A 27,468-nucleotide genomic window follows, 5' to 3' on the forward strand; every position below is an offset into this window, starting at 1 on the left:
GCAGCAGCACCTCCATCCTGCTGCTGCAAGTCAGCTCTGCCAGTGTTCCTCTGCACAGCTGCCTGCTTAATGCTAACATATGTGCTAACACATGCCGTGCATATGTTAGCAGAATTACACCTTTCACTTCAATGGTTTTAGTACCTGATACTAGAACCTGGTGGAACTTTTGTGTGTCAATTTCACAACAAAATGAGATACTTTGTGTCAGTGTTATTGTGACCTGTTGCCTTTGGGACGGAGCCCCAAATTACAGATTTGGGTGGTGGGGGGGAATTAATTTCGGGCCCTTTTCTGCCGATGTGGAGGTTTGGCTCAGCCCTTCAGGCCTCGGGGGCCAGTCCGACCCTGGCACGGCATATGTTAGACGGCGGGGAAACGGCATTACTCAGACCGTGTGTGTGTGTGTGTGTGTGTGTGTGTGTGTGTGTGTGTGTGTGTGTGTGTGTGTAAATCACGGCTGCACTGCAGCTGTAGCTCGGTGTGACGAGGGCAAGGGGGGCCCACGAGGGCCGGGCAGGCCGAGCCACGTCGCGTTGAGTTTTTACAGCAGCGGGACCAGACGCACAGCTGATTCAGCCCCAGGTCTCCGTGCAGCAGTGAGTAACAGACGGCTTCACACGCTGTCTGTCTGCTGACGGCACGCACACACACACGTTCACTTTCTTATTTTATTAGATCCTCTCTGACTCCTCAGTCTGCATATGTTCTGCTCTGCTGTCTTATCCCTCACTTAAACACTACATTTATTTAATTTTTTGATACTGAAGTCACTTGACTCGTGATCCCGCTCTTTGTTTTGGTGGTGCATGCTGGGGGATTTAACGTTGTCCTGTTGCTCTGCGGCGTGATGAGCACCTCCTGACCGCTCCGTCGACACAGCAAGGCGTCAACATGCAGACGCCTCCATGGGCATCTGTGTTTTGTCACGTACACACTCACACGTACACACACACACTCACACGTACACACACACACACACACACGTACACACACAGCAACAGCATGAAGCCCCTGTTCTGCTTCACACCTGCATGTTGACCCAGAAGGATGAAGTAGAGCCACAAACAGACTTGTCCATTTGCCCCAAAGCAAACACACACACACACACACACACACACACACACACACACACACACACACACACACACACACACACACACACACACACACACTCTCATTGTGACGCCCTGCCTTGCAGCACCTCCACATTAGCCGCTCCGTCAGATCCAACACCTCCACTTTCTACGCCGTGCATTTGTGCCCCAGCTGTATCGGGGTGGAGGAGACGTGTAGTGCTGCCTACAGGTGCAGCCGCCTGTCCGGGTGAATCTCCCCCGTGTGTGTGTGTGTGTGTGTGTGTGTGTGTGCACAGACGCGCGAACAAAAGCCACGAGTTTCATCTGGGCCTCTGAACCCTTCAGTCTGCATTGAAACTGATCAACATGCTGCACTTTCCCCCACTCTGAGAGCAATGGACATGTGGGTGTTAGTTGCTTAGTGGTGTTCAATAAACAGGTTTCACAGTTCAAACATCTGTGCCCCCTATTGATATTGTAATTGATCACCTCCCTCAGTTCAGCTGATGAGACTGATAACGACTGTTTATAGAGCAGAAACTGCTTTGATAATTAGCCAACAAGTAATAATGACTTTGTAGCTCGTTAATTAGTCTGTTAAACAGAATTACACCTTTAGCTTCAAAGGTTTTAGTACCTGATACTACAACCTGGTGGAACTTTTGTGTTGTCAATTTCACAGCAAAAAGAGATACTTTGTCAGTGTTGTTATATTGTGACTTGTTTCCTTTGGGACAGTGCTCACTGAAGTGTAATAATACACAAGTATTTAAATGAGTTTACCAAAGTTTCCAGTGCATTTCTTTAACCCCTGATTTGTATCCATTGCATGTCTTTGACTGCATCATCACAACTCTGATAACCAGATGATGATTACTGAGGGTGTTCATGCACTTCTCTTCTCTTTCCTACGTGCTTCACTGCAGACCTGAACTCTGTTCTGACACCAACCCGTATTACTAGATACGCTCCAGTCTTTTTCCAGCGTACACCTGCCCTCATCAGAGTTGTTTCCATCCACTCTGTTGTGCAGAACGCTTTAGCCGGGATCTTCTCACTACTGTTTTCACTCCTGAGTGTCAACAGAGCCTGCAGGCAGCTTCTCCTCTTCGAGGTAAGCCCTGGTCCCGCCTCATGCTGCATGAGGGCTGAGCACAGGCTCGCTCCTCCCCCGTCTGTCCTGCCTGTATAAAGCCCTCCCTCTCTCAGTGTCCTTCAGACCAAAGTTTAGAAAGAGTGTGTGAGGGACTCCTTCAGAGCTCATGAGGGGAGAAGGTGTATTTATTTATTTTTTCTTAATTTTTACCCACAAGACCCTCGGTTTCCATCAACTTTTTCTCTGATGTGGATTACTTGAAGCTGACTCTCCAGGATTAAAAAAAGAAAACAAGGATATCGTGTTTTCGTTGAAAGCTATGGTGGCTTACGATGAACTGGGTAGCTTGGTGCCTATCAAACGGACTCTGCAAGTGATAGACTACCAGAACCACGCCAACAAAGAGTCAGAGGTGAGCTGCAGACATGCTGGAGGCTGATGTGTTTCTGTTGTTTTGGTTACCTGAGGGTTTGTGAACGTGTGTTGGCCCTCCTTGAGATAAAGTCATGCCCTTTGTGTCCCATTGGGAGTGAATCAGCGCCTAACCCGGTCTTTATCTCACATGGGCGCACAGTGTGTGTGTGTGTGTGTGTGTGTGTGTGGGCTTTCAATCTCACGTGCCTTTTAAGATGAGACTTTGGACTTTGAATGTTTGAGATACTGCCTAACCTGGAAATGTTAATCATTGTATCCCACTGCACCTAGGAAGTTGTTAATGGCCGACAGACCCCCCTCCGTGTTGTGTATTCTACCGGCTGTTCTTAAATATGCGTCCCAGCCCTAGTCGGGTATCAGGAGAGTCAGGACAGTGAAGCGGTGGGGGGCGTAAGTCAACACAGTCTAGAGTTACTTTGCTTTTGAACTGTAACCAGGTTATCTTTCATGTAAATGGGAGCATTCCTTCAGCCGCAGCAGATACAATTGAAAGGGTGTTGAAACCCAGGTGTGCTCTCTGTACTTAAAGCCACAGCTTCAGCCCCTTCCTTCCCCTTTTCAGGCTGTTCTCTTTCGGAAGCGATTTCAGGGAATATGTGCTTTCATTGACGGTAAACCGGCCCGATAAAGCAGAAGTCCTCCGGTCGATTCATTCTGCTCTTGCAGAAGTGCAGACTGCAGACATCCCTCCTCCTCGCTGACTTGTCGCTGACCTCGGTCTGTTCAGCTCAAGCTGCGCTGTAAAAACCCAGGGACACATCTGGGGAATGAGCTCACCGCACACACGAGGTTACATCAAAGGGAGAGCACAGGAAACTCTGTTGGGATCCCTGGGGGGAAAAGCTCCCGAGGTTTATACGGTTGTAATCTTAGGTTGGGAGTTTAAGGAGCACATGTGCAACGTGAACGTCTGTCCAGAGCAGCGGCGCAAACCTCGGGGCCGTCTGGTTTCCTGAAGTGAGAACAGAGTCCCCGGGTCAAACTGCCAGAAATAGCAACTTTCCCCGTCCGTCTGCACTTTTTCACGTCACAGCTGATGAACAAAGAGTGGGACTAGTGGCCTTTTGTTGCTCTGGGGCTGGCGCCCAAAAGACAGGAAGTGCAGAATGGCCAACATGCGTTTACAATATTGACTTTGGAGACCCCCGCCCACCTGTAACTGTAGTTGTCTGCTGTTAATAAAAGGTCACATATTAGATTCAGGCTGGTCTGGTCCCCTTGTGCCTGCAGAGCCCAGTCAAAGCAGTCGACACCTCTCTGCCGGCCCGTGCCACTAGAGGGCTGGAGCTTCTCAAGGCTGTCTGGATTCTCTGGTCAGACCGCAGCAGACGGAGTGGATCTGTTCCACAGCTGTGTCCGCAGAGCGCCAGCCTCAGTGGCTGCTCTGTTTCCCAGATCCGCTGAGCCAAGGCAAAATCCCATTTGGCCTGAGTCAGGAGAAAAACACACTCAGGCGGCTTCGCTCGGTTTCAGAGAGCAAAGCCCTCATTAGTGTGAAAGTACTCGGAATTAAAAAAATGTTGTGCGTGAATGTTCGGAGATGCTAATTATGACGAGCTCATCTTCTGAAGACTCTCTGTGGGCTGAAATCATTACCTCAGATCTCCAGCTCTTTGGATCCTGCAGCCTGTTGTTGTTGTTGGCAGGAGGCCAGGCAGCTTCTCTCCTTTCTCCCAGCCCCGGGGCCCGGGCGAGGGGGAGTTCCACCTGGCCCAGGTGAGGCGCTGCTCTCACGCGAGGCCTGTAGGAGAGCCTGTCTCGACTCGCAGCGACCGCCGCCCCCTGCGACGCCACGAGGGGGGGGTGGTGGGGTTCATCGTCCATTTTTTACGACCACTAATGCGCCTTTACCGCGACTGACACGGAAAAGTAACTGGGAAAGGCAGTTAAAGATCTGCAGCCGTCCCAGAAGCGTTTATCTCCCGCTGTTTGAGTGATGGACCAGATCCTCTGTAGAGGATGTCGGGCCAGATAGTAGCAGAGTGTGCGCGGGGAGGGGTGTTGGAACAGCTGAGAACAGGTTCTCGTGCATTCCTGGCATTCCTCCAGACCCCCTTCCAGATCAGCAACCAGAAAGGGTCTTTGTGCTCGGTGGGCTGGCTCTGGGTCTCTTCACGTGATGGAGCCAACAGCTGCTGGAGCCGCTTCCTCCTCCTCAGTATCTGTGTCTGTCCACCAGTCAGTCTGTCTGCGGCTCAGCCTCGGCTCCGGCTACTCCCATTTCAGTCAATAATGAGGATTTATGACCGGACTTGATGCATTTTATCACAAGGGAGTCGCGTGGGAGCGTCTGCACTTAACCGCTGAGGTCTGTGGAACGCTGATCCATTCGTTCCGCGTTGCTGCGCCCAGAATGAAAAGTTCCGACTTTTCTTTTTCACGATGTAGTTAACTAATCTCTCCTTCCGTTGTTTCTCTCCTTCAGGAACCCAGCACAAAGCGTGTCCGTCCTCTCGGCAGGGTGACGTCGCTAGCCAACCTCATCTCTCCGGTGAAGAATGGGGCCGTCCGGCGCTTCGGCCAAACCATCCAGGTGAGCTCCCGGGACGTCCCGCCGAAAGGGAACTGGAGGCACACCTCTTTGCCATTCGGCTCGTTGCACCAAACCAGCTTCCACTTGTCTGACTCCTTCCTCTTTCCCGTCTCCAGGCCTCCTTCCGGGGCGATACCAAGTCGCCGAGCGCGCCCCACAAGCCTTGCCACAAGGCAGCGGCGCCCACGCCTCCCAAAAGGAGGAACAGCATGCTGTGGTCGGAGACGCTAGACGTCCACCAGAAGGGAACTTTCTCCACAAAAGAGATCAAGCGGCAGGAGGTGAGAATCAGCACTGAGTCATGGACGTACAGTAGGAACAGCGAGTGCATTGTAGAGCAGGGTTGGGAAGAGGCGAACATGAGTGAGCCAAGAAAGAAATCCAGACGGTGGTTAATTCTACCTGTCTAGCAGACAGGTTTCACAAGTCCCTGTAGTATTCGTGTCGGATAGTCTAAATGGGTCTAGAAGCCGTCCCGGGCTCATTTCCCCGTCTGTGTGAGCTCACATGGAGCTGACAAGCCAACAAGCCAGCGCTCTCCTGCCCCACATCCATACTTGTGGTGCATATGTCAGACATCTTGGCCAACTGTCAGAAGCCATAAAGGTTTTCAAACGCAGAGAGAGAAGGAGAGCGAGCAGCCAGAGAGATTTTAAAGTTGACCTCAGTAGTTTGGCCCCAGGGCTGTTTTGCCATTTAGTCTAATTGCCATCGGTTGTGATAATGTAATGACATTCTGATTCATGTGCTTTGCTAAAGAAAGTCTATTTTTCTTTTCTTCTCAGGCCATATTTGAGTTGTCTCGTGGAGAACAGGACTTGATTGAGGACCTCCAGCTCGCACGCAAGGTTTGTACTTTTAAATCTCCGAGGCAGAGGGAGTACATATTAAGCAAACAGATTAAATCAAAGTCTGGCAGGCCTTCCACACAGCCAAGCCAGTAACTATAAAAAGACCAGAGTTACTCCTCTTTCTCTTGTACCCTCAAGAGCTATTCTTAGCCCGCCCTCTTGGGCTGATGGGATGATGTTGTTTGACGTTTTGGCTCTCCTCTTGTACACAGGCGTACCATGACCCGATGTTGAAGCTCTCCATCATGTCAGAGGAGGAGCTCACTCACATCTTCGGTAACCTGGATACCTACATCCCTCTGCACGAGGATCTCCTGGTGCAGCTCGCCAAAGCCACGGGGCCAGATGGGACCGTGGGCCAGATCGGACAGATTGTGGTAAACTGGGTAAGTGTCCCGTCATAACTCCGCCTCTTTTTGATTCTGTTGATGTTCTGGGCTTCCAGTAAGAAAGGCAGCATGACTAAGTGTCTCTTCTCCCCGGCAGCTGCCTCGGCTTAACGCCTACAGGGACTACTGCAGCAACCAGCTCGCGGCCAAAGCGCTGCTGGACCAGAAGAAGCAGGACCGGCGGGTGCAGGACTTCCTGCAGCGCTGCATTGAGTCGCCCTTCAGCAGGAAGTTGGACCTGTGGAGCTTCCTGGACATCCCGCGCTCCCGCCTGGTCAAGTACCCACTCCTGCTCAAAGAGATCCTGAGACACACTTCACCGGAGCACCCGGACGCCGCCAGCCTGGAGGAAGCGGTGAGTCCAGGGGGGTTGACTCGGTCAGACGCAGGACGTGCATCTTGAAACGTGGCGGAGGTTAACGTTCCCTTTCCTTGGGTTCTTCAGATCACCATCATGCAGGGCGTGCTGTCTGACATCAACACGAAGAAGGGAGAGTCCGAGTGCCGGTACTACATCGACAAGCTGGAGTATCTGGACGACAGGCAGAAAGACCCTCTCATCGAGGAGTGCAAGAGCCTGCTGTGTCACGGCGAGCTCCGTAACAAGAGCGGCACGGTGAGCCCGATACTTCCACTTTGCTCCTTTGCAACTCATCATCATCATAAGCCTTGCATCCCATATTGCTGGTCAAACATGAGGTTTTAATCGTTGTGGTTGTTCTGCGTTGTTTTCCTCTAGAAGCTGCACGTGTTCCTGTTCACCGAGCTGCTGGTTCTGACCCGGCCCGTCACCAGGAACGAGCGCCAGTGTTTCCAGGTTTACCGGCAGCCGATCCCAGTGCACGGCCTCGTGTTGGAGGACCTGCAGGACGGAGACGTCCGAATGGGCGGCTCCTTCAGGGGCGCTTTCAGCAACGCGGACAAAGGTGAGGCTGGCGACCGAGTCACGTAGTTCAAAGCGGTTAATGTAGGAATAAATATACATCGTCTTCTCTCAAGTTTAGCAGTGTGCTCATTCTACTCTTCTCTTCCGCAGCCAAGAACATATTCCGCGTGCGCTCCCAGGACCCGAGTCAGGCTCAGTCCCACACGCTGCAGGTCAACGACGTCTTCCACAAGCAGCAGTGGCTCAACTGCCTCCGCAGCGCCATTTCCGTCCACCGGCCGCTCAGCGAGCCGTCCACGCCCTCCCCGCAGGCGTGCGACGCCCGCTCCAAGCGCCGGCCGTCCTCCGTCTCCGCCATCGTCCACATGGAGGAAGCGGATGAGAACTGCCTGCAGCCGGCCTCCCAGTCCGCCCCCAGCTCGCCGTGCAACAGCACAACCCCGAGCCCCGCCTCAACGTCTCCTTCGTCCCCTTCGTCCCGCTCCTCCTCCTCATCTTTATCGAGGTCGTCGTCTTCGTCGTCGTCGTCGCCGCTCTCCTCGCCCACGTCACACAAAACCAAAAAGGACAAGAAGTCTCTGTGTTCTTTAGGGAAGAGAAAAGAGACGATGGTGTGAACTGAGGTGGAAGGAGAAAATGGACTCCTGTTTGGACACTTTGGAGACTTTTTTGTACATAAATGTGACGTGGAGAAGCTTGGGACTTGTATTTATGCGTGCGTATCATTACAGTGTTCTGTGTTACTGTCCTCTTCGGCAGCTATTTACCTTACCCCTCCATCCGAGTGCACCGCGCAGACACAGTATTCTGGAGAGACGTGCGCTAAAAAGGGAAGCGTCATGAGAAGCAAACGCACCCTTCACACACGGATCTGTGTGTCGCCAGTGTGTGGATTTCATGGAGATAGAGGTGGTGCATTAAATCCTGTTTACTATTAATTTGATATTTAAGCATTATTCTAGACCTTTTTTGGGGGGGCTAATGAAAGTTTTACATTTTTATATTCTAAAAATGTATCTTAGTATTTTTTTAGGTATCATAAAGCAGCACTGTTTTAGCTTTTAGGTGAAGTTATTTGAAATTTTTAGCATGTTTAGCAGGCATGCAAGGAGGATAATTCCCCCAAAGGATGAGATTTACTACACAAAGCTACACATTTTTCTGTAAAAGTCTGATTTTTCTTTGATTAATCAGAAGACACGTCTTATTTTTATACATTCCTTTAATGACAGATGTTAGGACCTGGACACTTTTTATTTTTTATTCACTGCAGGCATTAATTTAAATCCAGTGACAAATGAGACTTCAGTCTCTCTCTGTTTGGGGGGAAAAAAGGAACGCCACTATGAGGTGTAGTCGTGGTAGCAAATCATCTGATGTCAAAATCAGAGAAGAGATGAGGAGTTTTGTTTTGAAACAGAATTTTGAACTGAGCCATGTTGGTTTTGAAAAAGCTGACTTTTCAGAATGAAACGGATCACTTTTCAGTGTAGCATCTTGCATGGAGCTTTAGTTGTGGACACTGCGTGCACCAGTAGAGGCAGCAGGACATATTTACCGGTCCGAGAGGAAAAGGACAATTAAACATGAGAAAGACCGGTTGATGGAAATGAGAGAAGTTTGTTGAAGGTTGAAGGGAAAAGAGAAAAGATGGAAAAAGCAGTGTTTTGGATCTGAAATAGAACGTCAAAGCAAGGTGTGGAACTCCATCGACTTCCTGTAGAAGTTGATGTGATATCTTGCGTTAAGATGGATGATAGGTGGCAAAAATCAAGTGAGTGTTATCGAAAAGAAAAAGTACGTAGGGGAAGGAAGATTAAAAAAGAAGGTTTTTGTAAGTGAACAAGATGAGAAGAAAAGAAAAGAGCAACTTGCTTGCTTCGAACTGTATGTAATTAAAGAACAATAAAGATCTGTGTAAGATTTGCAACTGAACTTTTGGTTTCATGTCTTCATGCTGTTTTGTCCACTGACTGACGAAGCGTGAATATTCACGTTAACAGCGATGCCAGTCCGATGTCTGTATGCTGAATATATGCTGAATATGGAGTTTGAGACATCAGCTGGTTAGCTTGGCTTAGCATAAAGAATGGAAGCAGAGAGAAATGGCTGGCCTTGCTCTGTGCAAAGGTACCATAATTCATGTTGAGCGCCTAGAAAGCTCAATAATTTACAGGTATTAAAAACGAGTATAAAGACATTTATTTTTACATTACACTTCAGTTTTTGAACAAATAAATCAAACAAGATATAAGTGAGCGTCGAAGTCTGTGTGCTTCAGATGTGCTGGTAGGCTTATGTACAGTCATTATGCTAAACTACGCTAACCGGCTGCTTGTTTTCATGCTAACCGGCTGCTAGTTTTCATGATAAACTACGCTAACCGGCTGCTAGGTTTCTTGTTAAACTACGCTAACTGGCTGCTAGTTTTCGTGCTAAACTACGCTAACCGGTTGCTAGTTTTCATGCTAAACTACGCTAACCGGCTGCTAGTTTTCATGATAAACTATGCTAACCGGCTGCTAGTTTTCATTCTTAAACTATGCTAACCGGTTGCTAGTTTTCATGCTAAACCACGCTAACCGGCTGCTAGTTTTCATGATAAACTATGCTAACCAGCTGCTAGTTTTCGTGCTAAACTACGGTAACCGGTTGCTAGTTTTCATGCTAAACTACGCTAACCGGCTGCTAGTTTTTATGATAAACTATGCTAACCGGCTGCTAGTTTTCGTGCTAAATTACGCTAACCGACTGCTAGTTTTTGTGCTAAACTACGGTAACCGGCTGCTAGTTTTCATGCTAAACTACGCTAACCGGCTGCTAGTTATCATGCTAAACTATGCTAACCGGCTGCTAGTTTTCATGCTAAACTACGCTAACCAGCTGTGTAGTTTCATCGTGGAGGGACAGACAGAAGGTATTTGAAGAGTTAAGCAACAAAGTTATTATCAACCACGTAAATATGTTTCTCAAAATGTCAAACTATTCTTTTAGGAGACTTTAAAATAGACACTTGCTTGCGCAACCTCATTGGACTAGGTCGTATGACTCACATGACACTGATTGGAAGAGAGTACCAAATGAAGGCAGAAAGAAGGAGATACCCATTGATTTATGACCGCTCTTAAGTCTTAACTAAACAGCCGGTTCCATGAAAGTGCCAAGAGAAACATTTGCAGTGCAAGAATAAGTCTGGATTTGTTTTTGTTTTTCAAACCGCGACATCGCTGCCTGGTACGTTATTTGTTGATAGAGTGGTTAATGAAAAAAGACCCTAAATTTGGAAGACCTGGCGAATGGTCCACAAGAGCCTCTCAAACATTTTAATAAACAGATTGGCTTAACTGAAAAGGCTGCTTTGTTCATAAGCAATAGCCCACTGGTGTGTGAGTAATGTTGCATTTCACCGAGCTTTTTAACTGCGAGACGTTAAGTTTTCTTCCTTTTTCGTTTGTCTGCCTGGCCGCACCAAGTGATGGCCTCACGTCTGCTTCTCAGAAAACGCAGAACATTCTCCAAACATTCGCTCATGCGCGCCACACAGTTGCCAATTGACTTTAATGGAAGTTGAACGTGCACCAGCATTAGTCAGTGAGATGGGTGCTGCTCAGTTCCTCAGCAGCAAAGCGTAGAAAATAAATAAAGCCCACAAGTACGAGACAAGCATTATTACTGTTGAGACCACCCAAAGACTTCTGAGTAGGAACCATTCTAAATTAAACTTTGCTTTATTTTAGTTTGCCCCTTCATCCGTGCTTGTATATTCAAGTGTTGACGAACAAGCAAATGAAGTCTATTCATTTCAATCTGCTGTCACGTAGCAAAAGTAGATATATTCTTGAACGTTGTGTCACAAACACATGCAGCTTTTAACCAGCACCATGCATTTCTCTTTTAGCTTTAACGGCAAAAATAACCAGGCTGGAAATAAGCACACAGAAGGGACGCTCCCTCCAGTGTACCAGAAACTTCCCTCTCATCTGCGCTCCTGAAAGAGCTGTGGGCCGGATTATTGACCGACACAGACGTCTGAGCCTCCTGTCCAGTGATCTGTCACCGACACATCCTTTGAGGCTTATCTCCCGCCACCAAAAAAGCTCCACAAACACACCCTGACAGCTACAAACTGCCTGTAGCTCCAGTGTCAGAGCTGCCCCCGTGGCCACAGACAGCTCCCGACCATTGACATAGAACAGGAGCCGTTTCTGTGAGTGTAGCATTAAAGCAGGGTCGAATTTGAGCTAGCTAGCTAGGCGTCCACTAGCTGGCTCCTGGTGTGATTGTGAATTAGTTTAGTCCTGACGGGCACTGCAATCAGTGTGTGCAAATGGATAAATGACATGTACTTTAAAGCCTGTGAGTGGTGGGAAGACTAGCAAGGCGCTATACAAATACAAGACCATTCTCCATTTAATGCCACCATGCTTTAATGCTACACTGGTTGCAAATAATTAGCCAAAAACAGTTGTCCCTCTTCTGACAATGTGCCGTGACGAGTGTGAGGAGTGCGTTTGCTCTACACGCTTTTTACTGTAACCACTCCACTGCTTGTTTTAGTCGTTACTGTAAAGCCTCATTCAGAGTGCGTTCAGTGTATACAGAAGGTAGCCTGCAATGGCAATGGTACAAAACTGAAATGACCTTCCACTTTGAACATTCTGCTACGTTTATTTGAAACGATGAAATTGAGGAAGCAGAAACTTCCCTGACTGGTCTGACTCAGCCACCATTACTACAATGTGGAAGTGACACCGAAGTCTGGGCATTAGACAACATGACGATGAACTGCTGAAGTGGCAGAATTTACCCCTGGAGGGGTAATGGAGCTGAACAGTTCATCTTTTTGCGAATAAAACCCACATCCATCTTAGGTTTAGACACTTTCGGAATAAGAGGAACTGTGTTCATTAATGTGGATGTTCCAAATGACGCAGCAACCCCAAAATGAAGTCAACATTTTGGTTCATCATCACCATTGTGTGATGAAACTCTGGCACATTTACATTTATTTTTTATTTTTTATGTCACAGTTGATATACAGATTAGTTTGACATTCTTGGGAAACACAGGGACTTCCTTTCTCGCCAAGCTAGATAGACAAACAAGAAACAAACAAGATAGAACATGTTAAAGACTGAGTTTCAGAGATTCTTTTTAGCTATTGACAGTTGGCATAATGACTGTTTCCAGTCATTATGCCAAATGGTGTTAATTGACTGCTGGTTAGTTTCATATTTAGTTTACAGTCAAGAGAGTGGAACCAATATTTTCATCAAACTCTCATTGAGGAAGCAAATAAGCACATTCCCCAAAATGTTGAGTACTTCTTGAAAAATCATATACATATGAATCTGGCTTCAAGCACCAAGGATGGGGAAGACACACGAGTTTGCTGCATTGACATGGAGATCCTGCTGTCTGGAGGGGTATATTGAGCTAATTTAGCTGCAGGCCAGTCTCAACTGCCACAAAGGAGGTTCCTAACAGAGGGTTGTCAGTAGAACAGCTGGAGAACAAACACCTTCTGCAGCCTGTTTCATGCGCACAACAACGCACTGCGGCTTGCTGAAGAGCCTCTGTCGATGCTGGGGGACCACGTGGGTGGAGAATGAATTTCCTCCCGACCCGTGCATGGTGAAAAGGCCACGCAGCCCCACACGGGCTGCAGATAACAGAAGGATTGTCTATGGGATTAGCATGCACATGCGTGGAGGTTTGCAAGCTGTGTAGCTTCTCTGTGTCTTCTAATGCTTCACTTAAACACAACAACGTCTCTCTTATCCCCGCCGGTGGACTCGATGCTCGATGGCACTGGAAACTCCCTGGATATGAAGCGTTCAGATCAGTTTACCAAATCCACACCCAAGGCCTTTAACACAGTGAGCTCAAGACACAAATCTGACCAGCAAAGTAGTCCTTGGGGGCAAGCGCGGACGACCGGAGGTCAAACGGGTTCAATGCACCTTTTCCATCTAAAACTGGACTCCGTGTTTATGTCAAAATACACTCTGCCTGGCTCATTCCTGACAGACCGGGAACTTGTTCAGTCATCACTCACACGCTGTCGAAAGGAGCTGTCAGCTCGGAGCGCGTCTCTCGCAGACAAATCGCATCACTTTGTCTCCTGGATTTCCTTTCGCCTCGGGAGGTGACGTGTGACGAAAAAAGCCTTCGACAACAAAGGCTCACTAAAACATTCATGTGTTTTTAAAAAAGGATGATGAAAACAATTCCCCTCAGGGATGTTTGACACAAAACAAAAGCCGGGCTGAAAGGGGCATTTTGTTCTGTCTGTTACTCCAGAAGTTTGTTTCCTGAGGTCTTTAACTCATAAACTGCAGTAAAGTGTCTGCTAGTAGAGTGAGTCGGGTATTAGACCACAAGCGTAAGGATTCACAGGGAAGAGTTCTGTTCATCCCCCTCCTGAAGAAGCAACGAGCAACTTCATTGAGAATAAAAGGCACAGGCCTAAAACCTAGAAATGAGTCTCAAAGTCAATGTTTTTTTGTGGTCTGTGGTTAACACGAGTGTAAGAAATGTAACTGTTTTGTTCTCCAACATTAATAAAAAATGTGTCAGTAAATATCCATTTAGTGACTTTTGAAGCTTTTACGTGTCTTAAATCACGGCTAACGATTGGCTAAATGAGACTCCACTACATCGTCACGCCGACCCGTCATCCTTCGCCGCCTCACAGGACCGGTGTGGTTGTTTTATCAACGCCGTAGAGTTTATTTTCTGCAATAATCCAAAATCTTATGGAAATAAATCCCATTGGAGTGAACCATGGCGATACGTTACAGGGTTGGCCTTCAAAAATACATAATTATAGAAGTTAACCACGAGTCCAGAAGAGAACTGCAGTGGGACGTTGTTTTGTGGACCACACAATCAAGAAGTTATAAATCCATTTTCCATACATACATAACAGATCGCTAACCGATAAGACATCTGTTAGCGATCTGTTATGTATGTGTGTGTGTTCTCACTAGTTCCAGTGGGAACACAACATTCCTGGATACAGTGTGTGTTTAATTTTCACCTATCTTGTTTTTATTTGTGTCGAAATGTTTTTTTGTAATGTGTCTTTTGCACTTTGCCTTTTATTGTTTTATGTGAAGCACTTTGAATTGCTTTGTTGCTTCAAAGTGCAGTATTGATAAGCTTGCCTTTCCTTCCCCTGTTTTCAAATCATTTTTACAGCCAAAAGTTGGCTGATGGTGACTGATATCTGAATAATTGAAGACTGGATGTTTTCAAATTGTGTTGATGCAACAGGTAGAAATGATCTGTTGAGCTTAACCTTTACATTTTCAAAATGTCTGTAGGTCATGTCAGGTAGAAATGAAAAATATCAAACGAGATAATCTTCTTACTGTATTCCAACCTTAGATGCAATTGCCAGAAATAGAAAGCTAAATATACATAATCTAAATGTGAGGCTAGAAGCTTATTTACATATGTTCTCTAGATAAAATGTGAACTATTTTCAGGCAGAATCCACAGACCTGATTTTCTGCATACCAGACAGAAATCCTTCAGGGTGTTGGAGACCCACAGCTCAAATACTTAGAATGCTTTCAGGTCTAAACTGTTTTCTCAAAAACTTGAATGGAAACTATGTAGAATTCATCAAACTATAAAGCAAGAATCTCTGTCTGTCTGTCCGTCCTTCACATATCTCCACCAGCTCAGCCGGTCACAATTGAGGACCTGTCAAATATGGTGCACATTTTACACGTTTAATATTACCGGTACTGAGGAATATCACTAAACTATGAATTAACTATGCAGCAGCAGAGGTGGAGGTTCAGCTTCAGCTAATGTTAGCAAACGTTTGCTGAGTGCCGTCGCGTAACCGACATAACTGCATCCCAACGACTCCTCTCTGCTGTCGCTCCTCTGATGGGATGTTTTCTCGTGAGACCAACAAGTGGAACCAGCTTCACGGCAGACGCAGGAAGGCTGTGTTTGCCATTATCCTCAAGAATCAGCTAAAGCTAGCCTGAAGGGTTGAAGCTAACAAGCTAGTCTTTTGTGCGCAGCCGAAACAAGCTTGTGTCCTAGCTGAAAGAAAATGTAAAACAAATGTTTACAAGTGCGTGTGATGTTCAGTAAAACAGTATTTACCCTTCGAGATATACAGAGTTCTGTGTTCTCGAGAGACTCTGGCTTTCTTTCATTTCCTCCTGCAGAGGCCCAGGGCTTTGGAGGTATGAGACGCCGACCGCTCACCCTGCGCTAACGGCAGTTCTGCTTTAGCTTGGTCTGTAATGCCAAACTTCCCCCGTGTCGGTGGGAGTGAGTAATCATTCTTTATATTGGCTGAGGTAAAGTGCAGTGGTCGAGCAGCAGAGCTCTGAGGGCACATGACCTGCCAAGACTGGTGTAATAACTTACTAACAAGATGGTTATCAGGCACCTTGAGGTGCATTTCTCCATATTCTCCACATGCCGGTTTCATTTGGAGAGGAATGCCTCCACTTTGATGTAGCTTTTCTCTCAGTCACCGGAGCTATCAAACAGGAATCCGCTCCACATATCACGCATTCACCAACGGAGTCCAAAATAGCAGCCTGGCATGCTCGCTGCTTGCCTCACCAGTCTGACTCACTCAGGTATGAATGCTCCTCTGGTGAGCGCTTTGTTTTAAAATCTGTCACCGGATTGTTTACTGGCCCTTCCCCAGCCGCCAAATGTTCGAGAAGAGATTTGCTGAAAACCATGAGAAACCCGAGCATGTCAGATTATCTCTGATTGCGCTCTGAGAGCTGCTCTGTATCCCCGTTTCTCGCTGCACCACAACCCATAAATGGTCCTGCAGTTTTCCATTTCTGCATCGGGAGCCACAGTTAATTTTCCATGAGAGACGCTCCGGCAACTTCCTGGCTCAGGAACCTGTGTCAGTACGATTTCCATTAGTATCATTTTCATGGCTCCGGTGGGAATTAAAGCAGCAACATTCCCAGGTAATAGTTATGGTTATGAAACTCTGCCGTATGAAAGCTCAGTGCAAATGAGCCAATCAGCCAATGTTACTTAGTCAAAGCATGTATGTATAAAATACAAATCAGGAAAATGTAGAGTATTAAAAGTTGAAGCACTCAATGAAGAAAAATGTCCCCTCTATATCAATAGATTATTATAACTCGTAAGTATGATATCTTACGAAAAGTTAAATTTTTGTGTGTTTTCCTGCAAAAGGCCAGCAAAATGTGTCGATACCCTCTTGTTACATGTATTAAACAAAATCTAAATAAACTTCTCTGTTAGATTTAGGCAACAAAACGACTTAGTTAGGTTTAGGAAAAGATTATGAAATACTTAGTCAGGTTTATACAACAAAAGTACTTGTTTAGATTTAGGAAATTATCTTTGCTTGGTAAACATTACAAGTTATGAGAGCGAGCGAACAGCGGCGTCCTGGCTTGAAGATCGCTGTTTGTTGGCCTGTGAGGACTTTTCCGGTCTTTATACTTCCTGGTACGTGATTAGAATTAATTTGGTGGGATACCTAAGAAGTACGGCGCATTCTTTTCCGTAGGTATCGCTATGAATGCTAGATGAGACGAGCCTGCACTGATTTAGGTTTAAGAAAAAGAAAACTATACTGTACAATCACTGATCTGTGTAAACACCTCATATACGTGAGCATTTACTCTCATCACACTTGACCTGTTTTTTTGACATGATATGAATGTATTGAAGAATCCCAAGGCCTGATTACACTTGGCGTCACATCTAATTACAGGTTGCCTTGCATCACCTTGGCAAGAGCTGCCTCTTAAATCACGAAGGTGTGAACACGGCGTTCTCATAAGCAACGAGGACATTATGCAACGCCTCTGAGAACATGTGTGTGCGTTCATATCCGAGCAAGCTGTGTGCATATGAGATAAGGGCCGAGAGGACCCGGCCTCATAAAAGAGGGATTTGGACAGTGATTCATGTGTTTGGAGTGACGGCTCCATCGGTACACATTGTTTTGGCAAGAAGTTCTTATCTGACTCTGAACTCTCATCTCATTCTTCCTTAAGTTTACGTCAATATATAATTGACCTCGCTTTGTAAATCTTCTATGATTTCACCTATGCTTTCCTTTGTGCAGAGTCCAAACATTACATTCACTCTTCTAGATTTACATTTAGATGTTTCGGCTTGGAGCTGAGATTCCATGCTTTGAGTGGCTGTATAAGAGGTTTACATTGTTATATCAGTGAAATACATCAGAGAGGACAACACAGAACCACCACAAAGTAGCGTGAATAAAAAGGGGCCGAGTAGGAAAAGTGGAATAAGACAAGAAGTTCATTCCACCTGGAATAAGTCATGAGGGACGGGAATGCGGTGTTTAAAACGGACCACCTGTCACTCTTAATAATGTAACTCCACAGACAAAACATCGAGCGGTAAGACTGGAAAACCTGGAGCTGAGCTCACAGATGCGTTGGAGATACCGAGCCTCCAGACCACACAGATCCGCTTGTTGGCGCTTCGGCCCGGGAGGAAATCTGTGAGATTGTACCCCGCCAGAGGCGCTTCCTCCGAGCTGTGTGGTCCCCACCCGCAAAGGCCTGAGATCTATTACCAAAACAGGGGCTGATTATCACAATGACGAGCTAAGTTCAACGCTGATCCCTCTGTCGGATATATATCCCCCGTGTTTCCAGTTGTCCAAGCTGGTGTTAGAATCAGGTCGAGAGGACATAGACCTGACTGGAGTCCTGCCCTGGAGGTTTATGTTGTTCTTGTGACTTTAACGCCTCTGGTTTCTTTCCCTTCGCTTCCTGGTCTGCACATAACTGCAGGGGACTCATGCAGGAGGACATTTCTAGATACTGTCATGTGAACTGAACATAGAAGTCAGTTTGTGTGTCAGGAAATATGAACTATAAAGATACTCCAGCTAATTAATAATTATTATCTGAAAAGTGAAGCCGATGCAGAAGTGCCTTAAACTTGCATTGTCTCTAATAACCCTCAGTTGTGACTCCTCTGGTTGTATAGAAGTCTATATAAATGACTCTACTTCTCTCTTGATTTATTCCCTCAGTAAACATGAGTTTATGTCTCAATCTCTAGTTTCAAGTTTTCTTCAATACAGCATGATGTTCATTTAGTAAATTGTGATCCATTTAGAGTCAAACAGACCATAAAGCAGGGGACGCCCTGCTTCAGCAGCAGTGATTGACAGCTGCGTTACTCGGCTGTGATTGGTTGTTTTTCTTGTAAATGCCATTGGATGCACTAAGAGGAGGCAGAGGAACCTGTTTTTTTTATTTTTTTTGTTTCTACTGGCAGGATACGGTGACAGTTTGAGCAAATATGACAAAAGTTACCAGCTGCAGTTTTGAATACCCGTTTGGATATAACTCACTTTTATTGTTGAAAATGGATGAATACAATTTAAATGTCTGTTTTTGCTAATTACAATGTTGACCAAATAATTACACAAGTCAAAACAAACACTCAGGACACATGCTGTCTATTCATTCAGAATTATTTGAAAAAATAATCTCCAACATAGAACTACAGGCTTGACTTTGTTTGAGTCAGTTAACCAATTAAGACCACAAAGTCCTCCGGCAGAGTCTCGTTCTCCTCCACTAGCAGCACGGGTCACTGTCAGCATCCACAGGTCCCGTGAGCAAATAAAGGCCTGGGAGAAAAACTATGGAAAAAGTGTTGAACGCGCCGTCCCCCTCCTCAGCACATAACAGTGTTCCTGTTGTAGACAAAACAGCGCAGCGCCAGTGAACCAGGGGAACATTGTTGCGCTGTAATCCCATGTGGCTCTGCTCACATCAGGCAGTGTGCTCCTGTGAGGACGAGGATTAAGAGCTGAGAGAGTGACGGGAGGGCCGGACGCACCAACCTCGAATGAATCGGAACTTTATTGGTGCAGAATTTTAGTGAAATGGGGAAACAAATGCTTAACACATGTTCATGAATCAAACTTTACAATAAAAGAGAATGAGATCAATAGAAACCGGTAGAAAGAACAACACAATACGATAAAATATAACCAATAGGAATTATAACATACAAAGAGAAAGCAAGGACATTTTTTATAGGGAAGAGCCTGAGGTACAGTAAATAAAACAATCTTTTGAACATTGAATTAAAACAGCTGGGATGAAGATCAAAGAAGTGCTTCACCGTCACCATCTTCCTCCTCCTCTGCCTCCCATCCCAGTTAAAGAGGTGACCGGGAGTTACGTAAACTCCGTGATCCATTTCCAGACATCAAAGCGAGCCGGTGTCCTGCCGGTGGAGCCATGCGCCCTCCTCCCCACGAGGTCTGTGAGGACCCCACAGCAGGCCGAGCTAATTCTCCCTGTGTCCTCATATTCGGTCAGAACGGTCCCCTCCTCCTCCTCCTCCTCCTCTTCCTCCTCCTCCTCCCCTCCTCCTCCTCCTCCTCCTCTTCCTCCTCCTCCTCCCCTTCCTCCTCCTCCTCTTCCTCCTCCTCCTCGTGTCAGACTTCCAGGCAAGACAACCGGCTGGAGTAGAGTTCAAGTCAGGACCGAGGGACGGTTTCAGATATGTTACACACTGAATGATGAGAGTCTCCATTCAGTATTCCGGATTAATTTATTTTGCTGGAAACTCAACAAGACAGTCCCAAATCAATATCTGCTTCATATCTGGACCGTCACTCTTTGGCTGGTCTAACTTGCTAACTTGTTTAAGACAAAAATATAACATGAACTGTGAACACACAACTTGGAAATATACAGCCTAACACAGTACTGTTCCTAGCTGTCACGGGACTGAGGCTAGCTAGCTCGCGAATAGCCTCCCGTAGCTAACGATGCTAGCCTCAGTTAGCGGTCTCCTGTTTCAGTACTAAAACACTAAACATAAAAACAAAGTGCGGCAGACACTGCAAACTCATTTGTTACATCATGAATTTTTTTAATGACAAATCACTTATCAATAATGTCACAATATTTTTTGACCAAATGCCTCCATGGTGATATTGTGATGATATTGTATGGTTGACTATCGGTGCTTTTTTACACAATTTTTGATAAGTAATCATCAGTATTGTGGCTATAATGACGAAGCAGGTATAGCAAAATAATACATGTCAAACAATCAGGTGACTTCATGAAATTACATATCTTTACTGTATGCAGCCTTTAAAAGCTGGAAAAGATGACACAATTTTATTATATCCTGATATGTAGAAATGTTATCAATACTTTGTTGATATTGTGATATGAGACTACATTTTGTCTTCAGTGTGGGAGATCCTGATATGATTGATTGTATTGAACAGGTGTGGTTATCCAAACCTCAGCCAACAGAATTCTGGAACGCAGTGGCGGGCCGTGGGTTTTAGACCAAGGCCTTCAATGACGTGTGTCCACGTCAGGTGCAGACTGGGGAAGAAGAAAAAAAAAGTGTCCCGGGAGTTCCTGTCTGACCCTTGCGTGTATTGAACACGGCGCGATGCCCACTACACGGCGTCATGTGTGGACAGCAGAGCTCACTCTGCTATACGGCTGATTTCTTTGCACTATTACGGGCATGGAGGTCACGCGGTGTGGACTGCCTCTCCTTATTAACAACAAGTTCAGCAACAGGCGGCCGTGGACCGGTGAGGACAGCCGAGCCTCCCTGCCGCGCCCCGGAAACCTCCACGCGTTCTAGGGCAGAACATATCCGCTCGACAGCAGCAGTCCACGCCCCAAATCCACCACCAAGTCCGTTTATCTTCCACCGAGCGCCAAAACACGCAAAACAAATGTCACAACTTCTCTAGCTTCAGCCTGAACCGTTCCAGCTCCCACTGAGCTCCGCCCTGTAGACACACTGGCCAATCACAGCGCATGTTAATGGTCACGCTGGGCCACTGACCAATCACACGTCCACGCCACCTCGCAGGCCCGGCACGTCAAAGAACCCGCCCAGCTTGTCAAACTAACGATCTGATTGGTTGAAGTCCATGACAATCAACCACAACGTCCACTCCCCGTGTACTTTAATCTGCAAAGGCCTGTTTAAACTGCCCTGCTGGCCTGGAGACACAGGAGAGAAAACATCTGATTGGATGAAAGCTTCTCCTTCAAACCAGCTGCAGTCTGATGGCTGAAGACTGCAGGCTGAGCAAGAGCTGTACAATGAGAAAATAACCTGATAGGGAAAAATAATTATAATACATGTAGTGTATTTGTGAAAAGGCCAGCAGAGAAGGCTTAGCAGGCCCTGACGGCCCACCACTGCTGGAACGAGAAAATGCAAAACGATGTTAAAATTCCTTGTTAGTAATGATTTAGGTTCAGATATGATCATTACCATTATGTTTATTTGTTAAGGCGATAAATGCTGGCCACATTCATAAATGAACTTCAGAGAAACCTATCCGACCCTGACGAGCACAAGTTCACAAACAAAAAGACCCAATTAGTTTGTTCAATGTGGACCCGACCCAAACACGGCTCTCAAGGCCCAGAGATGTGAGCCACACTGACGGCTGGAGGCTGCGTTTGAATCCTCAAACACTTGCGTTCATAAAATCATAAAATACTTTTTCTTCTTCCTAGGCGTACACTCTCAAGGAGCGTGGGAGAACCGCGCTGTGAGCTGTGGCCAAATACCTGAAACGCTGACACAAAATACCAGCTGTCATCCCGTCGCTCTCGAAACCACCGATCGGAAAACGACTGCTGACACTTTGTCTCGCAAACCCGCCGCCGCAGAGCGGCTCCGCCTCTAAAGTCAGACTTGTTCCAACAGCCGAGCCGCCGCAAAATCACATCCACCTGCTTTAATTCATGTCGGGCGTGGAGCGGTGAACAGACTGGTAGTAATTATGTTTTGTATCCAGGAAACGTGTCCTCTGCCTTGTTTGTTCTCTTTTTACTAGAACATAGAGAGTCACGCCATGAGGCACGGCATGGCCACAACTGGTGCTGACTGAAAGCAGTGCATCAGGTCGGCTGCTGGAGGAACCAAGAGGGGCAATAAAGGCGAATGTTGGTGTGCGAGCCTCTTATCAGCTGAGCATCCGGGCCGTGAACCACTGGCCTCAGAGAAACACGTGGTTGCTTCTTCTGCCGCGTCACGTTTGTGTGTGTGTGTGTGTGTGTGTGTGTGTGTGTGTGTGTGTGTGTGGGAACACAACAATGAAATCCGTCATGTTGGTCAGCAGCTGGCCGTGTGGTTGCGAAGTCACGGTCACACCCACAGTGTGTTTTATTGGAGCGAACCTTTGACCCACTTCGTGTATTTGCTCACATTCGCCGCTGATCTGATTGCAAAAATGTCAAAAGAAAAACCAAAGACAAAGGAATGGGATATTTTTAGTGCAGTCAGCGTGATCTAAATGCACATTTCGGACTTTTCAGGTCATCTCAGTTTCTCTGTCTTGACTTATTGAGCCCATTTGGATTTGGGCCTGCACTTGTCCTGTGAACCAGCTTGACTTGGTCTTGAAGTATACAAGTTTCTCTTTGATTCATCTACAGTGTGTTTTGAATGTGCTCACAGCATCAGAGACATCTTTAAAGTCGGGTACTTTGGTGTAAACATAGATGATGGATTATGGTAGTCGGTACATCCAGATCTTTACGATTTAAACAAATGTGACACTAGCGGTCATTTCATTCAATTGTCAAGCAAAATGTAAGCAAACTTTTGAAATTCTGCAAAAAAGAAACGCGTTTCCATTTACTGTTTAGGAAACAAAAAACTGGGCTCCTGCGTAGTCTGGAAGCCGCCAGTAAACAGTGTAGAAGAAGAAGTAGAGATCGTGAACCACAAACAAAACAAGTCATTTCAATTGGGCCGTTTTATCTGTTCCTTCACGTCAGCTGGCTCTGGCCACGTTTCACGTTTCATGTTTCACGCCGTCTGGAGACGAACTAAACGTGTCCAGGAAGTCGGCGACATCCCAAACAGCTGAGTGAGTTAAATCAGTCAGGTGAGTTAGATGTTTTCCATTTCAGAATATATTCGGCAGAAGTACTTTCATAACCCATTCAACACATCAACTCTCTTTAGGCAAAGACAAAAAACACCTCGATCCAGCGAAGAAAAAATATTGCGTAATTGTGGAAATTGTATAAAATTTTGCAGTTTCATCACAGCTTTCCTAATGCACATAAAATACGTGAATGGAAACACAGTCTGTATAGTCATATTCATCCACATTTATCACATTTTGGAGACCTCTCAATCTGCAGGATGCATATGTTGCCGTCAAATCTGAGTTTAACTGTGAATGAAGGATGAATATCAGCCTCTCTTCACAGCAGTTTGCTTTTGGGCATCTTGTATTTTAGGGTCACTTTTTCTGTTTCTTGATTTTACCAAGTTATCAGTTTATTTAGTACACTCATACAATGTATTGTAACCCCTTTCCATCAGTACATCCACCTTCGTAGAGCCGTTTCTGTTCAGACTGAATGAGAGAGGTGTTGATCCAACTCTAAGGTCATGCTGGAGGTCAATGCACCATTGGTGTTGGATTTGTGTGCATTGAATTCAAAGTTTTTTGTTTTGTTTTAGATTATATTTGACCATCAAACAAAACATTAGAATGAGCTTGTGTCATATCACAGTCCAATGCAATAACACCACTGACTCTCGCCTCCAAACCACCATTATATGGACAACAATCCACCCCACAGTTTTCACCACGGAGGTTGTTCAGTGCAGCCGGAGTTTCGAGCACCATTTTTCTCCCTTGAACCAAACTGAAGGTCAAATAGCTCCGGGTTCTGAATAACCTGCTGTCTCGGCGTGAACGTGTCTTCACACATTGGCGGACGTCAGCGAGGTGAAGGCTGACTCCGTCGGCCCGAGCTGAGCCGGCGAGCGCTCTCTCCCCTTCTTCACCGAGCCATTACTCACCGCCTGGAGCCGGATTACTCACACCTTCACACCCTCGCTCTTCGTTCACTCTTGAAGACATTTTTGCGTGAGGCGGCCCGGGAGCAGCAGAAGCAGATCGCTGCCAACGCAACACACCTCTCTCCGGCGGTGATGAGCTGTAACAAAGCTGGACTTCACTGAAAGAACAATGATTCACCAGCACCACAGTTATGCAACATCTAAACAATAAGCCATGCCACATCAGGAAGGCTCAGCCACAAGCCAACATATCGGATTCCTAAGAGGAATATGATGACTGTTAGATCATGAAACCAAGGTTGTCTGTACCAGTCATGTTTGACTGCATTTAAACTGCGTACTGTGGTGTGCTGTGTTCATGCACTATCATCCTGGTCAAAGTATTTGCAATCCACATTGTCCCAATAGTCATCAAAATAAGCTTCAAACTCCTAAATTGGCACTATGATGTCGTAGATGTCCCGTTTTAAGCCATACTTTCATGACACATATTTTAGTTCCTTGTCATTTTAACTGTGTAAAAGCTTTGAGGACTTTTGAGGTTTTCCTGAGATGTTTGAATTGCATACTTGCTACACATTGTCCAAAGTGGTTCAGTTATATGTCCACCAAAGCTTTTTTTTTCTCCAGCTGAAAGCGCAATTCACAAGAGCTTTGGTTTCCTCTGGTTTCTAAGTTACGGAGTATTGCCGTAAGTAAAAATGACGGCACAAGGCCGAGTACTTTCCCTGGACGATGGGAAGGCTGAAGCACGTTTCAGGGGAGAGGACAGACCGGCTGGTATATGTTGACTCATGACATTTTGTAAGCTTGAAAACATTTCGGTGTGTTTGGTTCAAGGAGTAGGCTACGTTTGTCCCGCCCCTCCTCCATTGTGATTGGACTGCTGGGTAAAGTGACGGTGAAGAGCGCAACGTTTTAACAAAAGTTCAACATTTATCAACTCTTTGTGGCCAGAAAAAAAGTCACGCTGGAGGCGCTCCCATTACAAAGACCGCACAACCGTACTGTACTGTGACTCATGCAGGTGTCTCATTGGCTCCCTGCAGGTGACCAGGCGCTCATTGGCTACGCAGGCGGGACAGGATCCTACATGAAGGTGAACACGTGCAGCTGAACTGTTCCAGAAGTAAATAAAGGTGAAAGTTGGCTTCGAGGACATCCTGAACAGGCCTGTAGGCCATTAGACACCCATTCAAAGGAGAACATGGCACACCCTATAAGTACACGCTGTACACAAGTGGCAGTTAAAACACACGGTCAACATGTCTGTCAACAGATGATGCGCCTTTTGATTCATGCAGGGTCTTTCTGTTTCTATTTAAATCAAATTCAATGAGAACATGAGTGAGAGAAAGACAAAGGTGAGAGAGCAATCATAAAAGTGTCCGAGTTTCATTGTGGTTACTCGCCATGCTAGCACCCCTGCGTAGGCCGTGGTTGCTAAATGCTAACTTTAGCATGCTATCATGCTCACAATGACAGGACCAACATGCTGGTGTATTGTTGACCATATTCACCATCTTGGTTTAGTCTGTTAGCATGCTAACATTTGCTAATTAGCACTAAATGTAAAGGCTAATGAGGACCTCATTAGTTTTGCAGGTGTCTGGTCATAAACCAAAGATAAAGTGAGCTTTTGACGTGATGATGACGCTCGATGAAAAGTCAGTGAACGATGACGATGATGATGTTAGCAATGATGTAGTGTTAAAGTGGTAAAGAAGCTTTGAGTAATCAGAATACAAGAAAAAGCGCTATTATACAAGTACAGTCAATTTACATGCTTGTATGTTAAGAAATGTCATGTATCTATATGATATATGAATTATGTACTTTATTTTATGACCAAATACCTGCAAAACTAGTGACAATCCCATTAGCCTTAGCTGCACTTTGTGTTTATTTCTAATTAGCTTATTAGTTAGCATCTAATTAGCTTATGTCAGCATGCTAACTTTGTAGAGTGTATACAAGAAGTGGACATGGTCACCCATTGGTTTGTGGACTGCTGTTTTGAAGCCTTGAGGCCGGCATTCCTCTAACTTGGATTTTGGCCTTGGTCAAGTTAAAGTCACCTCCACATTGAGTTCACTTTTCAGAACCGTAAGTTGCCGTCTGGCTAGCACACTAAACTAAGATGCTGAATGCATTGTCATTGTGAGCACGCCATGCCACTGAGAATGAGGTTATACGCTTGAATTTAACGTTAAAACTAACTTTTCTAAAAATGCATTCTGTGCTCATGTTCAAAGTAATTGAAGGAGGAAGAGGCTTTGTCAGGGGATGTTTTGTAATTTAAAACATACATTTTTGTACATTACCCTGCAGGCAGGAGACTGTTTAATCAGATGTAGACAGCTGCATGGCCCAGTTCTGAACTCAGATTTATTGAGAAAACTAATGTGATGGTAGATTTAAGGGGCACGTTGTTTTCTTAGTGGAACAAAGTTTTTGTGGGCTTTCCTGACATCACAGAGAAGTTCAAAGCGTGTGTGAGGTGATCTCACCAGCCCTCCACACCTGCCTCATGCAGCTTCTTAGATTCAGAGTCTCTCTGAGTGTCAGCCTGCGAGCCTCTTTTTGTGTCCCTGGATGTCTCTGGGACAGGTTGGAACAACGTCTCCTTTGTCTCACCTGTTCCCCCTGCCTCTCTGAAGTGACAGAGCGGGTGACGAGGTAAGTGGCAGGAGGAGGGTGAAAACCCCCGAGATTAGCTTGAAAGGGAGCGAGGCGTCCCGCGGTGCAACAGATGGATCAAACGTGCAGAGCAGAAGGGTTGAAAGGGAGGAGAGAGCACAAATTACTTAAAAGAGACGAAACAAATGATTGCCGGATGCCTTCATGCGATCATCCGCTCAGATCTGTGGTGAATGATATCATGCTACATGTCTCCTCATCAGTACAACCCACACAGCGCAGCAGTCCGGTGTCCCAGAGGGTTCATTTAACTCTACGGTCACATTAGAGGCTGTAACTTAACCTTTATTGCACTGCTACTACTGTACGGTCAGGTTTTAGGAATGATTGACAGCTGATAGAGTGTGACATGACGCAGCTAAATTAGAGAGGTTGCTCCAAAGTCTATAAGAGACAGATTGATTATGTTGTTTTCCATCCAGACTTTGAATCTGCTGTTATGGATCCGCCATGTGGTCCGTGGGGTTAAACTGACGCCGTCGTTATTGAGTTTGAGGCCTTTTCCTCTGGAAAAACAGCACTGAGAATGCAGAATGAGCGTAATGCAACCATTTAGAACCTGTGAGTGTAAGGATATGTTTCGTCTCTTTGATCATCAAAAGCACAAGCACCTGCGCCTTCGAGGAAGAGGACGCT

General features: G+C 46.0%; 1 protein-coding gene across 1 annotated transcript; it reads left to right on the forward strand.

Annotated features, from left to right (window-relative positions):
* The first annotated feature begins 2,359 nt into the window (after window positions 1-2,359).
* On the forward strand, window positions 2,360-9,391 carry net1 (neuroepithelial cell transforming 1). Its single transcript, XM_079235959.1, has 9 exons — window positions 2,360-2,587; window positions 5,036-5,143; window positions 5,260-5,424; window positions 5,929-5,991; window positions 6,207-6,380; window positions 6,481-6,738; window positions 6,829-6,999; window positions 7,123-7,309; window positions 7,420-9,391. Exons 1-9 carry the CDS (start codon window positions 2,495-2,497, stop codon window positions 7,884-7,886), a joined length of 1,686 nt encoding a protein of 561 aa, XP_079092085.1. The 5' UTR covers window positions 2,360-2,494; the 3' UTR covers window positions 7,887-9,391.
* Window positions 9,392-27,468: the final 18,077 nt, after the last annotated feature.

The sequence above is a fragment of the Taurulus bubalis genome (assembly GCF_910589615.1).
Source record: "Taurulus bubalis genome assembly, chromosome: 20".
Lineage (NCBI taxonomy): Eukaryota > Metazoa > Chordata > Actinopteri > Perciformes > Cottidae > Taurulus > Taurulus bubalis.